Source organism: Delphinapterus leucas, chromosome X, assembly GCF_059928025.1.
Source record: "Delphinapterus leucas isolate spDelLeu-1000000601 "Yukka" chromosome X, BTC_Dleu_Yukka2, whole genome shotgun sequence".
NCBI lineage: Eukaryota > Metazoa > Chordata > Mammalia > Artiodactyla > Monodontidae > Delphinapterus > Delphinapterus leucas.
In genome coordinates, this window is record NC_143150.1 from 6,638,858 (window position 1) to 6,654,686 (window position 15,829).

The 15,829-nt window shown below is 38.1% G+C and overlaps 1 protein-coding gene across 1 annotated transcript in view; it reads right to left on the reverse strand.

Moving 5' to 3' along the window:
* Positions 1 to 468: 468 nt before the first annotated feature.
* FMR1NB (FMR1 neighbor) overlaps positions 469 to 15,829 on the reverse strand; it is a 33,330-nt gene continuing 17,969 nt past the window's right edge. Inside the window, exons 4-7 of the mRNA XM_089904041.1 lie at positions 15,252 to 15,348; positions 3,973 to 4,121; positions 3,695 to 3,862; positions 469 to 627 (exon numbers count right to left, since the gene is read on the reverse strand). Coding sequence (XP_089760167.1) covers positions 545 to 627; positions 3,695 to 3,862; positions 3,973 to 4,121; positions 15,252 to 15,348 — 497 coding nt within the window. The 3' untranslated portion in view covers positions 469 to 544. The remainder of the gene's footprint in view (positions 628 to 3,694; positions 3,863 to 3,972; positions 4,122 to 15,251; positions 15,349 to 15,829) is intronic.

Sequence of the window (15,829 nt, forward strand, 5' to 3'; positions counted from 1 at the left end):
TCACAGAACACAACTGTTTTCTTCAAAAAGTAAATATAAGATAATAACAGTGTTCAGCTCTGGGTAGTGGATTATGGTTGAGTTTTTTTCCTTTCTTCTACATAGCCTTTTTACCAAATTGTCTATAATGAGTGTGTCTTACTTTTATGGTGGAAAAAATGTTATAAATTATAAACTACAAAGAACCCTAATACAAAATATTTTTACCTCTTTTCCTCAAAACAAAGAGTGCCATATACAGTGAAATATGATCACTGGGTTTTTTCTACCACTTTGCTTGAAGGTGAATAACAACATGAAATCCCTGCTTTATTTAACGCCAACAGAAGTATATATATGTTGATAACATAACCCAAGTTGCAAAAATCACATCACTATCTAGGACCTGAAATGCAAGCAGTGCTTTTCATATGTTTTTTAAAATTCTGTAGAAGCTATTTTAAATAAGAATTCGGATTCTGGTTTGACGCACAAAAACTGAATTATATCTTTATTTTATATTTAGAAATAAACACAACAAAAATAAGAACTAATTTTTATCCTTCTAGAACACTCCATCAGGTTTGGATGACTGGGACAGTCTCCTCTGCTCTGAAAGACATGTCCTTCTCAACGGGAAAATAACGCTACAGGAGAAAAGTAAAGTAGAGTTAAACAACTTGAAAACTACTATACACACATCACACTTTGTTATAGAAGGAACTGACTGCGACAAAGTTCTCAAATTCTATATATTGAATGCTATGATTAACTTAGTTATTTTCAGTTTGCCAACGTATCATCTTATTGCCATGAGGCATACAGACAAAATACACTATAGCAAATACCATTACAATGACAATTTCTGAATAACAAAGTTAACTTCCATGCCTCAGAGAATGACCCACAGAAATCAAGTTTTGTTAGTCTAGTTATAATGTCATATGTGTGCATACACACGTGTGTGCATATATTGGGTTGGCCAAAAGTTTCATTCGTTTTTTTCCATTAAGATGGCTCTAGTAGCGCTTAGTTGTCTTTAACTTCATTCGAAACCATTTTGTTAGATTGTATTGTGACAGCTGTTATATCAGCATGCATTTTAAAAAAACTTATCAAAACTGGTGAATTTTTGTGTAGCCATTTTAATATTGAAGATGGAAGAAAAAAGCAACATTTTCTGCATATTATGCTTTATTATTTGAAGAAAGGTAAAAAAGCAACTGAAACGCAAAAAAAAAAAAAAGATTTGTGCAGTGTATGGAGAAGGTACTGTGACTGATGGAACGTGTCAAAAGTGGTCTGCGAAGTTTCGTGCTGGAGATTTCTCGCTGGACGATGCTCCACGGTCGGGCAGACCAGTTGAAGTTGATAGCGATCAAATCGAGACATTAATTGAGAACAATCAACATTATACCACGTGGGAGATAGCCGACATACTCAACATATCCAAATCAAGTGTTGAAAATCATTTGTACCGGCTTGGTTATGTGAATCGCTTTGATGTTTGGGTTCCACATAAGTTAAGCGAAAAAAGCCTTCTTGACTGTATTTCCACATGGGATTCTCTACTTAAACATAACAAAACGTTCCAGTTTTTAAAACAAATTGTGACAGGTGATGAAATGTGGATACTGTACAATAATGTAGAACGGAAGAGGTCGTGGGGCAAGTGAAATGAACAACCACCAACCACACCAAAGGCCGCTTTTCATCCAAAGAAGGTGATGTTGTGTATATGGTGGGATTGGAAGGGAGTCCTCTATTATGAGCTCCTTCCGGAAAACCAAACGATTAATTCCAACAAGTACTGCTCCCAGTTAGACCAACTGAAAGCAGCACTCGACAAAAAGCGTCTGGAATTAGTCAACAGAAAACGCATAATCTTCCATCAGGATAACGCCAAGACCGCATGTTTCTTTGATGACGAGGCAAAAACTGTTACAGCCTGGCTGGGAAGTTCTGATTCAACCACCATATTCACCAGACATGGCACCTTTGGATTTCCATTCATTTCGGTCTTTACAAAATTCTCTTAATGGAAAAAATTTCAATTCTATGGAGGACTGTAAAAGGTACCTAGTTACCTATGAGCTTCAGGAGCTAATAGAGTGCTACAGTGACACTCCAACTGTCAGAATGAGAGTAGCCGAGTAGCAGAATTTTGAGTGTCAGGTTATACTTGGGTGGGGCGGGTTGAGGGGTACAACTGCCCAAGAAAAGAGGAGTCTTGAAAATACACTGGTGGGGGAGATACTCGTAGAGGGGTACACTGAGCTAATACTCCCGGCTCTTTAGGAGTGCTGGAATGTGTTTTAAAAGGCGGAAAGAAAGAGTCCTAATTTTAGGAAGTAGTCCACAGATTCATGCTCTCATATTATAGATAAAGCTGCATAAGTTTACAAGTCCACACAGATATACCCACCAAAAAAACCAAGAAAAGCAGCTATTCTGAGACCTTTTCTGAGGATCACTCAGAGGTTTTAGGTTAAAAAAGAAGCATGTTCAGGATGTTTTAAGCTGTGTAACAGACCTGAAGTTGTCACCAGGGTAGGGACAGGGTGCTACTGTTAACTTTTCCGTAAACTTACTGGTTTATTATTTCTTAGTGGAATCTTTTTTTCCTTAAAATAAAAATAACTTTTCTTTGCTCAAAAAGATAAAAAGTTTTGGGAAGACAGAATTACGAAGTTGCCGGAAAAATGGCAGAAGGTAGTGGAACAAAAGGGTGAATATGTTGTTCAGTAAAGTTCTTGGTGAAAATGAAAAATGTGTCTTTTACTTAAAAACTGAAGGCACTTTTTGGCCAACCCCCAATATATGTGCATGTGTGTACTGCATTAAAGTTATACAAAGTAATATATAGGTATGTGTAATAATATACATGTATTATTATTATATATATTTATGTATTACCTTATATAAATAATACATCAATTACATACACATAGATAATACCTTGTATAAGAATTTTCTTTTGTTTCCTCTGAGATAAGTCACTTTTCCTATTCATCTAGTCCAAATCTCCATTTTGCAGCTTCATGAACTGAGCCCAGGAAAGTTAAGGGACTTGCCCAAACTCCCACCGTAAATAACAGGAGAACTGGGACTAAAACCAGAGTCTCCTGACGCTCAGTTTAATGGTCTGTTATTCCACTCCTCTCCTTCTCCATAACTGAGGCTAGAAATGAACACCTTGAGTAATGCACTGCAATTTTCAAAGCATTTTCACATATGCTTAAGCTACACACACACACATACACACACACACACCCTCAGCTGATGGTATCAAGGCTAAGTTACTTGCCCATGGAAATGCCACTACTTAATGGCCTGAGTCTCCTGACTCCCAATCTAGTACCCTATTCCTTGAAGTATACTTCTTTTCTCACAAACCATTTTATTCTTACTGGGCCCTTGGTAATTACTTTGGGAGGAGGAGACCCAGGCCAAGGCTAGGGGATCTGTAAGTCTGCGCAAGTGAAATGAGGCCCAGGTAGTCCCCTCGTGTGTGATCCTGGGATCCCCTCTCTGAACCTCTTCTAATACTGGATTGTGTACGTTTGGGGAGCAGGTAGCTGAAACTACACCTAGGATCCAAGATTTGATCTCAGATTTGTCAGACTCCTGAGGCTATGCTCCTTCCCCCGGATATGCCATGTGGTCAACACACGTGGAGGACCATGGTCACTATTATTTAGCAAGGGTGTCTATCATGGAGCTTCAGAGTCAGGGCAGGCAGATTCCATTTCTTTGTTTCCCTGAAGGGCTGAACTATGTATACCAAATAATATGGCACCCAAACAACCTAGCACATTTCTTGTCCACCTTCCTCCCATCCAGATATCCCTAGTGATAATATTTGTTTCAGAAGCTGATACTCCTGTGGTCCAAACATTTGTGGGATAAAAAAAATAGGCATCAACTGAACCAAGATGTTGATAACAAGAATCAAATATTAAATACTTCAACTTTATATCCTATTGTCATTACCTTTGGTCTCCTGCTCCTTTTTATCACCTAACCTTTCCTCATCTGTTGCTTTCCCTAATGTTTCAGCAACCCTCTTTAGTTTGCTTCTTCGGTTCTTGAAACCCTTTAAAATTCTCTTGACTTTCCTTCGTAAAGGATTGGCCCATGTGCTGCAATATTAAAAGTTCAAAGTGAAACCTTACTTCTCAACAGTGACAGAACAATAACAATGGTGGGTTATAAGGAAAAGGCTATTTGCTCACATAACTCTTTACACATTCCCACCTAATTGTTTAATTCCAGATTTAATAACTCTGATAGAAAGTATTACACTTGGCTCACTCATATTTATCGTTGTAACCATAATTATTATTCTATATAGCATTATTTTGATCATTGGATCCTCTGCAACAGGAGTGCCATCCTACTTCCCTCTGCTGACATCAATGTTACCCACCCCTTCAAGATCCAGCTTATATATTATTTGTCTAGATAGCCTTCTCTTTCACTCTTAGCCTATAGGGATCCCTCTCTCTTATGAACTTCAAAACTAAATAGTAATAGTTCGCATTACATGATCATCTACAATTTTACAATTTCACACTCACACTCACTATTGCTATCATTGGGTATTCAATGCTGTTCTTCTTTGCATTTGTGTGGACAGTGGATGGAGGTGGGTACTTGAGAGCCTCTCACAGGCCAAGAACTCGGCCAGGTGCTTTACATATTTTATCTTATTTAATGCTCACGACAGCCCTATAAGGTGCAAATGATTAAACTGGGGGCTTAAAGAGGTAAGATAACTTATCCAAGGTCATACATAGCTAGTAAATAGAGGTGTTACTAGTATTTGAACTTATGTCTGTCTGACTCAAGTACAGATGTTTTCTATTAGACAACACTGCAGCATTAGCAAATAATGACTAATAACGGCAGGTATGATAGAATTCCTGCATTCCAAGGCCTGTGTATAAGTACTTCATGTGCATGATCTTATTTAGTTGATGAGGCAGGCACTATTTCTATCATTTCCATTTTTCATACAGGAAATTGAGGCACTGAGAAGGAAGGTAATTTGCCCAAGGTCACCAGACTACTCAGTACTGGAGGCAGGATTCAAATGCAGACCTGCTTAAATCTAAAACACAATCTCTTACCCACTACGCTATTGTAGTCTATTTTGTCTACTGTTGTCTTATCTTTATCCCCAGAGCTTGGAAATAACTTCAGGCTAGAGCTTTACCTTGTAACTTCATATATCCCACAGAGCCTGGTAACCTAGTGAGGACTCAGGAAATGTTAGTTGATATTTATGTTTACAGAGCTTTCACTTTCTAAATACCTAAAAACAATCCAAGGAAAAGAAACAGGAATGCCCAAAGCAGAGGTAAGGATGGAAACACAAAAGAGAAAGAAAGAGAGAAATATTTGCATATAAGATTATGAAGAGGTTTGCATATAAGATTATGAAGAGGTAATGACAGATACATATTCCTATCCTCAGCTCAATGCTAGATAGTGTACAGAAGAGGATACCTGGCCCCGACAGTGCTACTTAGCTATACAGAGCAGCGGGTTCTGTGCATGTGGGGCCCAAAGACAGAAAATCCTGATTTTGACATGACTCTGAAGGTAATACTCACTTTTCTCCCCTAAAACTACATTACTGAGTTGTCACTGAGCTCCACTAGCTAAGGCAGATATGGAGCAAATAAACACCTTTTTCTCAATTAATCATAAAAAGTCTCCAGGCATAAATGAAACAGTGGGTGAAGGCCAAAAATATATTTATATGATTTACCTATGGTCTATTTACATTGCAGTGCTGTTAACTGCAGTCTCAAAAAAAACAAAAAACAAAAAACCTGCAACAACTACATAGTTCTCAGTCCCCTGGGGCTACATGTGTTTCAGAATGCAGAATATCTTGGATTTTAGAAAGGTAATATGACATGATATACTGCATATTACATGACACGCTCATGGGGTCTATGGCCGCATCTCATGATCAAACAGTAATATTTCTACAACAAAATATATGAATATTCACTCTAAGCATTAAATAATGACTAGAAAGTGTCTCAGGTCAGGTCAGATCAGGTTTTGCTGCCAAATGAGTTAGGAAAAAAGTTTTAGGTTTGCAGAACTTCTTGAATTTCAGAATTTTAGATAAGAAATTAGGGACTTATACTTTTTTTCCAATGCTGTGACTTCAATATATCTTACTTCACATAATTAAAATGACTATGTTTTCTTTACCCACAGATTTTATTTTAAATTTAATGGTGTACATTTCCCCTTAATTAACAAAGAAAAATGCAACACAGCCTTATTATTTTAAAACTCACTGCACTGGTTTAGGTTGCAGAGGACTTGGTATTAGGTTCAACCTTCTAACATTACTGAGATCCAAAGTTACATTTTCTACCCAATATCTAATAAGAATGCTCAAGGGGGAAAGTAGGGGTGAGATTATTTGTTCAGTGTCCTAGAGGTGATTTTCTTCTTTTCATATAAAATGTCATATATTGTCACCAGCATACTCACACTTGAAATATACAGATCAACTTATCCAATACTCATTCACTCACTGACACATCTGCTCATTTATGAAATTAACGCTATTCTAAATAGCGAGACATAAAGATGAGTAAGACATGGGACCTGCCCTCAAAGGAGCTTAAAACTTAGAAGGGAAGGCAGATATATAGACTGATAATTATATCACATTGAGATAATCCAAGTAGAGGTAAGCAGAGGTTGGTAGAAGACAAACAGGAAGAAGCCTGACCCGATCTGGGCAGCAGGTTTGGGGTAAGCTTCCTAGAGGAGGTGACATCTAATATGAGGCCTGCATTCTGGGTGGAGTGAGCCAGATAAAGAAGAGTGGAGATAGGGAGATATATGACAGCATTTCTATCAGTGGGTAGGTACACCGTGTGAAAAGCTCAGAGTGGCAAGGCAGCAAGTTGTTTGTAAGCATCAAGTAGAATAGTGTGGCTGGAAACACTAAGTAGGCCCACTGGGAATTTCTAGTGATACATATCTATACAGTTGTGAGACTTTTTTTTTCCTCTAGGAATTCCCAGAAGCTTAGATGTAGAAGCAGAGAAGTGGTGTGGATTCAATTTCAATGAAGCAAAGGAGCTGGAAAGACTGTATTGATGTAACAGGCAATAGGATCCAGGGTAGATAAAGAAATCAGATGATGTTAAAAAGGTAGAAGACCAGGGGAAAAGAGAGCGTTAAAGAGTCTGGAGGTCTCAATGAAAACAGGGGTAGCAAAAGTAAAGAAAGGAAAAACCTAGAAAACAAGGCACATGCCCCCCCCTCCATGGTCAAAGAGTAGGATTTTGAAGTTTAAGATTTCAGAGACTCATAGGTTCAATTTTTGATGAATGATAAGGTTCAGGATATGGGCACAAAAATGGGTGGCCAATGCAGAGTGCAGGCAAGAGTCCTCAGAATTGAGTACATCAGGGAAGTCTAAGGCTATGGACTTAGATGGCTCATAACATGGACAGCAAGGCTATCCAGGAAGATGATCAGATGGAGAACACAACATCTAGCAAGTGCCTAAACCAAGCAGGAGCTCAATAAAGATATGCAGAAAGAATGAATGAATAAACGGTCGAACTGGAGAATCTAGTGCAATTCCAAATGGGCTGTGTACCAGATTCATTTGGGGTGCTTTAAAAATATAAATTTCAGGACCAAACCTCAGACTTACAAAATCGGAATCTCTTGGGTAAAGCCCGGCAATCTGTATTATTAAATATTCCTAAGGTTACTTCCACAGAAGCCATCTACAGTCCACAGTTTGAGAAACACTGATCTAGTGGGTTGATTTTTCCATGTTCCTTAATAAACTATAATTCATTAATATAAATATAAATTATTTAAGATAGTTAAAGAACATAACATCACTTTTACAGCTAGGAAAGCTTATAAATTTAACTTATCATTTGCAACGTCACAAAACAGTCATAAAATCCACAGAAATGACTAACTAGATTATTCCAATAATTATTTACTGATTTGCTTACCACATGGTCTAGAGATCAGTGGTTCTCAAACCGGAGTGTACATGAGAATCACTTGTTGGGCTCGTTAAAACACAAATTGCTGGAATTTAAACCCAGAGTTTCTGATTCAGCAGGTCTGGGGTGGGGCCTGAGAACATGTGTTTCTTACATGTTCCAAAGGAATGATGATGATACCTGTGCAGAAACCCCATTTGGGTATCCCCAGTTCTAGACTCAAAGAAGTATGAACTTGGCCCCAGTGTCCTCACAGAGGTTACAATTTAGCTAGAGAAAGAAAACAAACAATAGGAAACAAAGGATAATTACATGTTAGATTATGTGGATAAGAATACCAGCACAGAAAGAGGTTTTAAGACAAGACAAAACACTGGAATCTGGAGCAGTTGCAGAGCACTTCATGGAAGAGTTGGGGCAGCTGCAATTTGAAGGTAAGAAAGAATTCAAACAAGTGAAGAGGATAAAGAAGAACAATCCCAAGACCTAGGAAGCACATGGGCAAAAGAACAGAGGCAAGAATAAAGCCTGGGGTATGCCAAGAAAAGTAAAGAGAGTTCCCTGGCTGGGGCAAAAGATACATGGAGTATTATAAGAAATATTACTGGAGTTATAGAATGAGTCCAATATAGATGAAAGCCACAGCCCTTCGAGTGGACTTGAAGCAACAAGATGCTGCTGTTTTTATCTAATTTTCTTCCTATTTCCTATAGTAAAAAGAGAAAGAAATCGGAAGACAGATTGGAATCCTTGCTCTATCACTACGTAATCCTGAGCAAGAAGCCAAACCTCCCTGCACCTGTCTTGAAGGTCACACACAACAATGTACGTGAAAACTTCACCTAAACTGGAAAAGGCCAAACGTGCTCACTGTTTTTATCTGTGCCTTTTGAGTGTGACTTTCTATCTTGGATACTTGTATATACCCTTTATTAGACTATGTGTCCCTTGAAAGCACAGAGCATGATCTGATTCACCTCTTTGCCCTTCACAGCACCTAACAGATGGCCTGGAATCCAGATATTCTTGAATGCATTAGAAGTTCTTGAATGATATAATGAAATGAAATAATGCTATTTTAGGAAGATAAGCCTGGCAGGATATAACAGGATGGATTAGAAGGAGAGTAGACTAGGGGTCCACGTATATGTCCAAATTAGCTTGGCAAGCATCCTTACTCACTCTCTCCTTCCTAACGGCACAGCCACACATTCCTATTGAAGGGCCAGGAAACTTCTCCAGGACCTAAAGCCTAGCCATCTTCCAAAAACCACCTGCAGCCCCATCGCAGTTATTGTGTCTCTTGTATAAATTATTTGCATTGGACATATCATCTCAATGCTCTCCTCAGTTCCCAATTCTGCCTTTGCATTTGGATGCTAGCTAGTCTTGTGTTATGGACTGAATGTTTGTGTCCCTAAAATTCGTCTTGAAGCCCTAGCTCCCAGTATGGTTGCATTGAAGATGGTACCTCTAGGGAGTAATTAAGGTTAAACGAGGTCATAAGGGTGGGGCCTTGATCAGTAAAATTAATGTCATTATAAAAACTAATTTTAAAATTCTTTTTAGTAAAAACCAGAGAGCTTTCTCTTTCTCTCTCTACCCCCCTCACAGGCATCATGGAAAGGCCATGTGAGCACACAGAGAGAAGGTGGCCATCGGCAAGCCAGGAGGAGAGCCCTTACCAGAAACCAAATCAGCTGGCATCTTGATCATAGACTTCTAGCCAGCAGAACTGTGAGAAAATAAATGTTTACTGTTTAAGCCAACTGGACTGTGGTATTTTGTTATGGCATCCCTGGAAGACTAATATATTTTGCTCCCCTTTTGCTCCTCTCCTGAAACCACTTACTTAGGACAGCAGTTGACAACATAAAAGGCCTGGACTAAGCTGCGACTATAAAATATGAAGAGGTAAATCCCAGACTCATCCCAAAGGAAACCAAAAAAATGACAGGGAGCCTGAAAGAATAGAATTACATATTAAGGATAAAGGAAAGTAAATAGTCACAGATGATTCCAAGGTTTCTAGCCTGGGAGACTAAAGAAATCACTGACAGAAATGAACGGGTGTCAAGGGGAGATGATTTGGGAGAAAAAGAAGTTCAGTTTTGCAATGCTGCAGTAAGTGCACTTTGCACTAACAGAACACCCAATTCATGAAGGCAGTTGGAAATATAAAACAGATAGAGGTGAGGATTTCAGGATGTATGTTTAAGAGTCATTTATCCAGACAAGCCCAGAACATTATGTTCAGAAAGGACTTCAGAAATTTTCTAACTCAATTCTCTACTCTAACTTTATGAGAAAATCAATACCAAAAAAAGTTAAGCTCACTATAAAACTGGTAGTGAAGGCAGAAGTAGAACACAGATCTTTTAAAATATTCTTTCTACTACATACTTGTAATATTCTCTGATAGATGAGAATAAGGCTTTGGGAGACAACCACAGTTGGGAAAACAAAGAGAAGCAAATTGAGGTGGATCAGAATGGTAAGGAGAACAATGAAATCCAAGGAAGGAAAGTTTCAAAAAGGAAGCAGTCAACAGTGTACTTGTGACAAAAAGGTCAAGTTGGATGGAAACTGAGAAAAGGCCACTGCATTTTGCAATGAGGTTATTAGTTACTTGGCAACGAACTCTTCTTTTTAATAGTACCTAATATCCCAGAATTCTCTAAAATGCTGCCCTTGGAGTCCCTGCAATAGGAATACCTCAGACATATAATCCGCATATAATGAGGTTCTCTTATTATTTCAATAACTAAATTACCTTGAACAGGGTCCAAGAAGAACTGGCTTTATGTGAATTTCAAATCTATAGTGACTCATGTTAGATAAGGGTTCCAGTTTGCTCACATTCTCATCTGATCATATTTTGTCAAAGTTCTTACAGGCCAGCCATACTTTTAAAATTTATAGACTTTATTTCCTTTCTTTGAATTCATATGTATATAATCCTAGGAACTTCAAACCTTTCAGCAGTTGGCTAATTACTGCATAATCCTTTTCAAAATAACATTACTAATTATATTGTACAGTATAATGAGACACACAAACATAGGGATTTGAAAATGTAAATGCCTATTTTTAAAATTCAATGGGTGATGATTTTTAGGCAATTTTTGACACATTTATTCCCAATTCTTTACCTCCCATTCTATGAGAGTAAGTGGTATTAAGATTATCTACATAATGAAAACCACATTATAATACAGAGAATCACTCAGCAGGATTTGTCTAAATGTAGAAATTTTCAGTAACAGCCATCTGGCAAGCAGCAACATTGAAAGTGTATGGGGGATGTGCTATTTACATCATCTGTGTATCAGATGATCTACAATCTTAAAAAAAATGGCTTTTTTATTAGTTGAAAGAAAACGTAGTCTTGTCATTTTCAGACTGAGTTCTGAATTTTTCTTAATTCGAACTTACAAATTCAATCTGACAGGAAGAAAAAGAACATTGAAAATACACTTCATCTGATTTTAATAGGCATGGTATTACAATGTTTGAATCTTCCACCTTACTAAAGCTATGTACACACTCAAGTATCATATCACTATATAATACACAGGATGTTTAACTGGCATATACATACAGATTAAACTTTATATAAAAACAGATAAAGATGAGAAGCTGAATTTTGCACTTGAAACTACTGTTATTGGCACTGTATTACTGTAACAGGAAAAATTCAGCCACCCCCTTTCTCCTCTCTCGCCCTAGAGCCCCCTCCCCTGCTTCCTTTTGTCCCAATCCACCTGTTTGTTCCTTCATCTCTACGTAAGTCTTAAGCCTACCAGTGACGCTTAAACCTAATGAGGCTTCTGATCCCTATTAATGAGAATAAAAATAGATCTTACATAACCTTGAGGACATAATGAATTTCAAAATGCATCTTATATGCGAGTTTAATAAGGCTATTAGTAGCAAATTCTTAGAAAGCTTTTCACTAATGCTCTCTGCTCCCTTTTGTATATGTGAACCAGTTCAAGCTGGCTTGAGTTTTCTGTTTACCTGGTTCATACCACACTTGAATACAGAAGTAAACTACAGATTCAGTTACAGATTATTAAAGGGGCAAAGTTCAGCCACTCCTGCTTAGAAATGATAAGCATTTAAGGGATCTATAGTAAGGAGACTCCATCTGGATGTAATGAATTCTGTGGGAGGGCCCCCTCCCCACCTAACCCAAATCTTGTCCTCCCTTCAAAAACTCAGCTCAAATAGCACTTCCACCATGGAGCCCACTCTGTCCTCTCCCACTCAGCCTTATCCCCAATGCCTCAGAACTTTTATAAGTTACTGCCACCACTCATTTTAGTCCTTAATTATATTCCATCTTATATTGTTCTTAATATGTCATGCTTGGGATTTATTTTAAGGTAGACTGAAGCTCCTTAAAACTAGAGCCTATCTCTTAGACATTGCTGCATCCTCCACAATACCTAGCACAAGCAGTGACTGAACATGGTCAACTGTAGAAAGCGTGAATCAGGCATTAAAAAATGAAATGCATTTGTCTCTGGAAAGTGATTATCCTCTTTAGATAAACTGCTTTCATTCCTCCCCTCTACTCATATTACTTCTCATTTTTCATCCCTCCAACTCTTGCCAGTTGTTAGCTCCTTAGGTTACCTGTAAATAAAAGGCACTGCCCAAACTATAGGAGCTGAGGAATGTCAAAACATCATTTGTTTGGCTTATGACTGAAGGCCAAAATAGAAGAACTACAACAGCTTTTTCCTGAAGGAATGTATATTCAATGTATAGGAAAGGATCCAGCAAGAGGAGCTTAAGAGTATCTTCCAGGGACTTCCCTGGTGGCGCAGTGGTTAAGAATCCACCTGCCAATGCAGGGGACACGGGTTCGAGCCCTGGTCCAGGAAGATCCCACATGCCGTGGAGCAACTAAGCCCGTGCACAACTACTGAGCCTGCGAGCCGCAACTACTGAAGCCCACGCGCCTAGAGCCCATGCTCCGCGCAACAGGAGAAGCCACCGCAGTGAGAAGCCCGCGCACCGCGACGAAGAGTAGCCCCCGCTCAGTGCAACGAGAGAAAGCCCGCACGCAGCAACGAAGACCCAACACAGCCAAAAATAAATAATACATAAATAAATAATTTTTCTTTTTAAAAAAGAGTATCTTCCAATGCCTCAAAGGTTCTTCTAACAACGAGGCCCAGATCATGTTACTATAGATATGCATTTCGCTGTGGGCCCCTCTGATTCAGAAAAACAACTGTGTTTGGCTTCTTTCTTTTCTTTTTCTAAACCACTACACATTGATTTTACTGCTGCATCTATTTCCCTTTTATGGGATCATTTATTTTACCTACTGTAATTTACTACTGTAACAGTTTATCTAGCTCTTTATTCTTTGAGATGGAGAACAGAAAGTGAGTTAAGGGGATAGCTCTAAAGAGATACCTTGCCCCCAAAAAGGAGGGTTTAGCAGGCTTTGGCCTCCATTTACACTCCTTGTTTGGTATCAAGGATAGGATCTTTGTTCTAACACAATTATTCTCCTTGCTTCTAAAATCAGCTTACCAGGAAAAGCTGACAGTGCCTCATCCACCCTCAACCATCCACTGTTCCTGGAAATTCAGCTAAGCAGCAAGCTGAAACTGACACCTGCTCTGAGGTTGCAACAAACAGCTCAGGATGACTGAAGGTACATACCACTCTTACACAAAATAGTAAAGTAAGTAAATAAATAAATAAACCATAGTAAACCAAAATTTATGGCATTCTATATATATACCATTCACATTGTTCAAGTCTCTCAAGCAGTTTGTATTATGTAAAAAGAAGAAAATATGTTCTATTAAAGGATAATCCTCTGGAACTCATTTTAGAGAAAACTCCAGTGTACCTTAGCATCCCCATAAAACTCCTTGGCAGAGGCATAGCAGAGGGACCATAACGAAATTATTATACCAGGCATATTATAACAGATACTCTAAATTGCATGGCATAATCCTAAGCTACCTATTTCTAGCAAATAGTATTTCATTTTTATTCATGGGTTATTTTTATATGAAATCAAGCTTTGGAGGGAAGACAGAAGGGTCAAAAATTCCACTCCTATTCCCATTCACCTGTGAAAAGAAAGAAAAGAAAGAAGCCTAGGAATAGAGATAACTCACTCATTATAGGAAACTAAGTGAAAACTGAGAAAAGAATTGACAGTCATGCAAACTGGAAAAGCTGAAAGGCTGTGACCCAACGGTGTCTTCAAAATGGTCTGAGAAAGTGATGAAAGCAATGAGAAAGTTTAAATCACTATATGACTGCCTTCCAGGCTAGTCAACTCCATCCACTGTATTTCTTTATTCATTTATTCAACAAAAATATATTAAGCATCCACTATATGTGAGGCATTCTGCTATGAACTGAAACTACAATGATGAGTATGACAAATTCATCAGACTCAAGGAAAAGGTACAAAAAAGAAAAAAAAAGACTTAATGATCTTTATGGAAAATAAGGTAACATGTATAGTCTAAATCTTCTGGTGAAATCTAAATAATTTCTTGGTAACTCAAATATCACCTTCTTATTAACTCAAATAAAAACATCAAAGATGCTTAATCTTCAACAGGCACCTTTTCTTTACCAAAAAGTTTAAGGAGGAACTTGCTCTCAGGGTTGTGCTAGTGCCGACCCTGCACTTGCACAAACCTGAGAGTGAGTGCCTCACTCACCGGACCCTAGCCCTGGCCCTGCTCTCTACCTCCACACCCACTCTGTCCCAGTAGGTAGGGAGCTATTTAGAAAAACTTACAAGCATCATGCCAACAGCCCACTGGGATTTTGTATAAGATGCTAATAAGAAATCTGATACAAATTGGCTTGAAGGAAGATCAAGACTTTAAGACCCAATGGTAGATGACCATCTACTAGATGGAAGCTAACACTTCTGGGAATCCTTCTGATTTGCAGTTAATAACCACGTCCACTCCACATACCCTCAGCTCACTGATTTATTTTTCCTTCCAATTGGGATTTTGTTTGATGCGGGAATGTACAGACTATGCAAGAGGATGTCTTAAATTTATGGAAAAATAAAATAACATGCATTGAAGAAATATTATGGTAACTCAACTTTTAGGTTTTTCCCAAGCTACCTTCTTTTAAACAAAAGGGACCCAAACATAATCCCTGTGCTTTTGGAGCTATGAATAAATGTGTCTACACAGAAATATTCAAGTATACTCAGCAATCAGCAAATAAAAGTTGGTGTCTGCCTACCTCCTCTGGCAAAGCAAGCAGCAACAAATGGGCAGACATCCCAGGATGAGAATGCTGATCACACCAAGCCCAAACATCCGGAACATCTGCATAGGCTCTGGTGGTTTAATTATATCCTGTTATTTTTATGACTTAAGCAAGAGAAGCAAATCTGAGCTCTTTCATAGTCTTTATTAAAAAAACTATCAGTTAATAAAGTAAAATAAGGAGGTATTCTTATATGACAGGTAAATATCATTGGTGCTCTGTAAGTAGCAGGAGTTCATGAAATGTTCTTGAAATACAACTAAAGGTTACACTTTAAGTATGTTCCCCCCAATGGAAGCCTTAACCAAATGATCCTACTGCTTTTGTTACCAGATTATTACGATTCAGACTATATATATTTCTTCCTATGACCCAAGCATGTTTTTTCCTTGGCCATATGTTATATATCCTACAATACTCAGGAAGTGAATTCATCTAAGAATACTTAACTTGACAAAGGAATTGTTTCTTAAATGTTTACTTCTCAACTATAAAACATTATATTAAATGAGAAATCAAGAATCTGCAGGTGAATAAGTATATTTTATTCT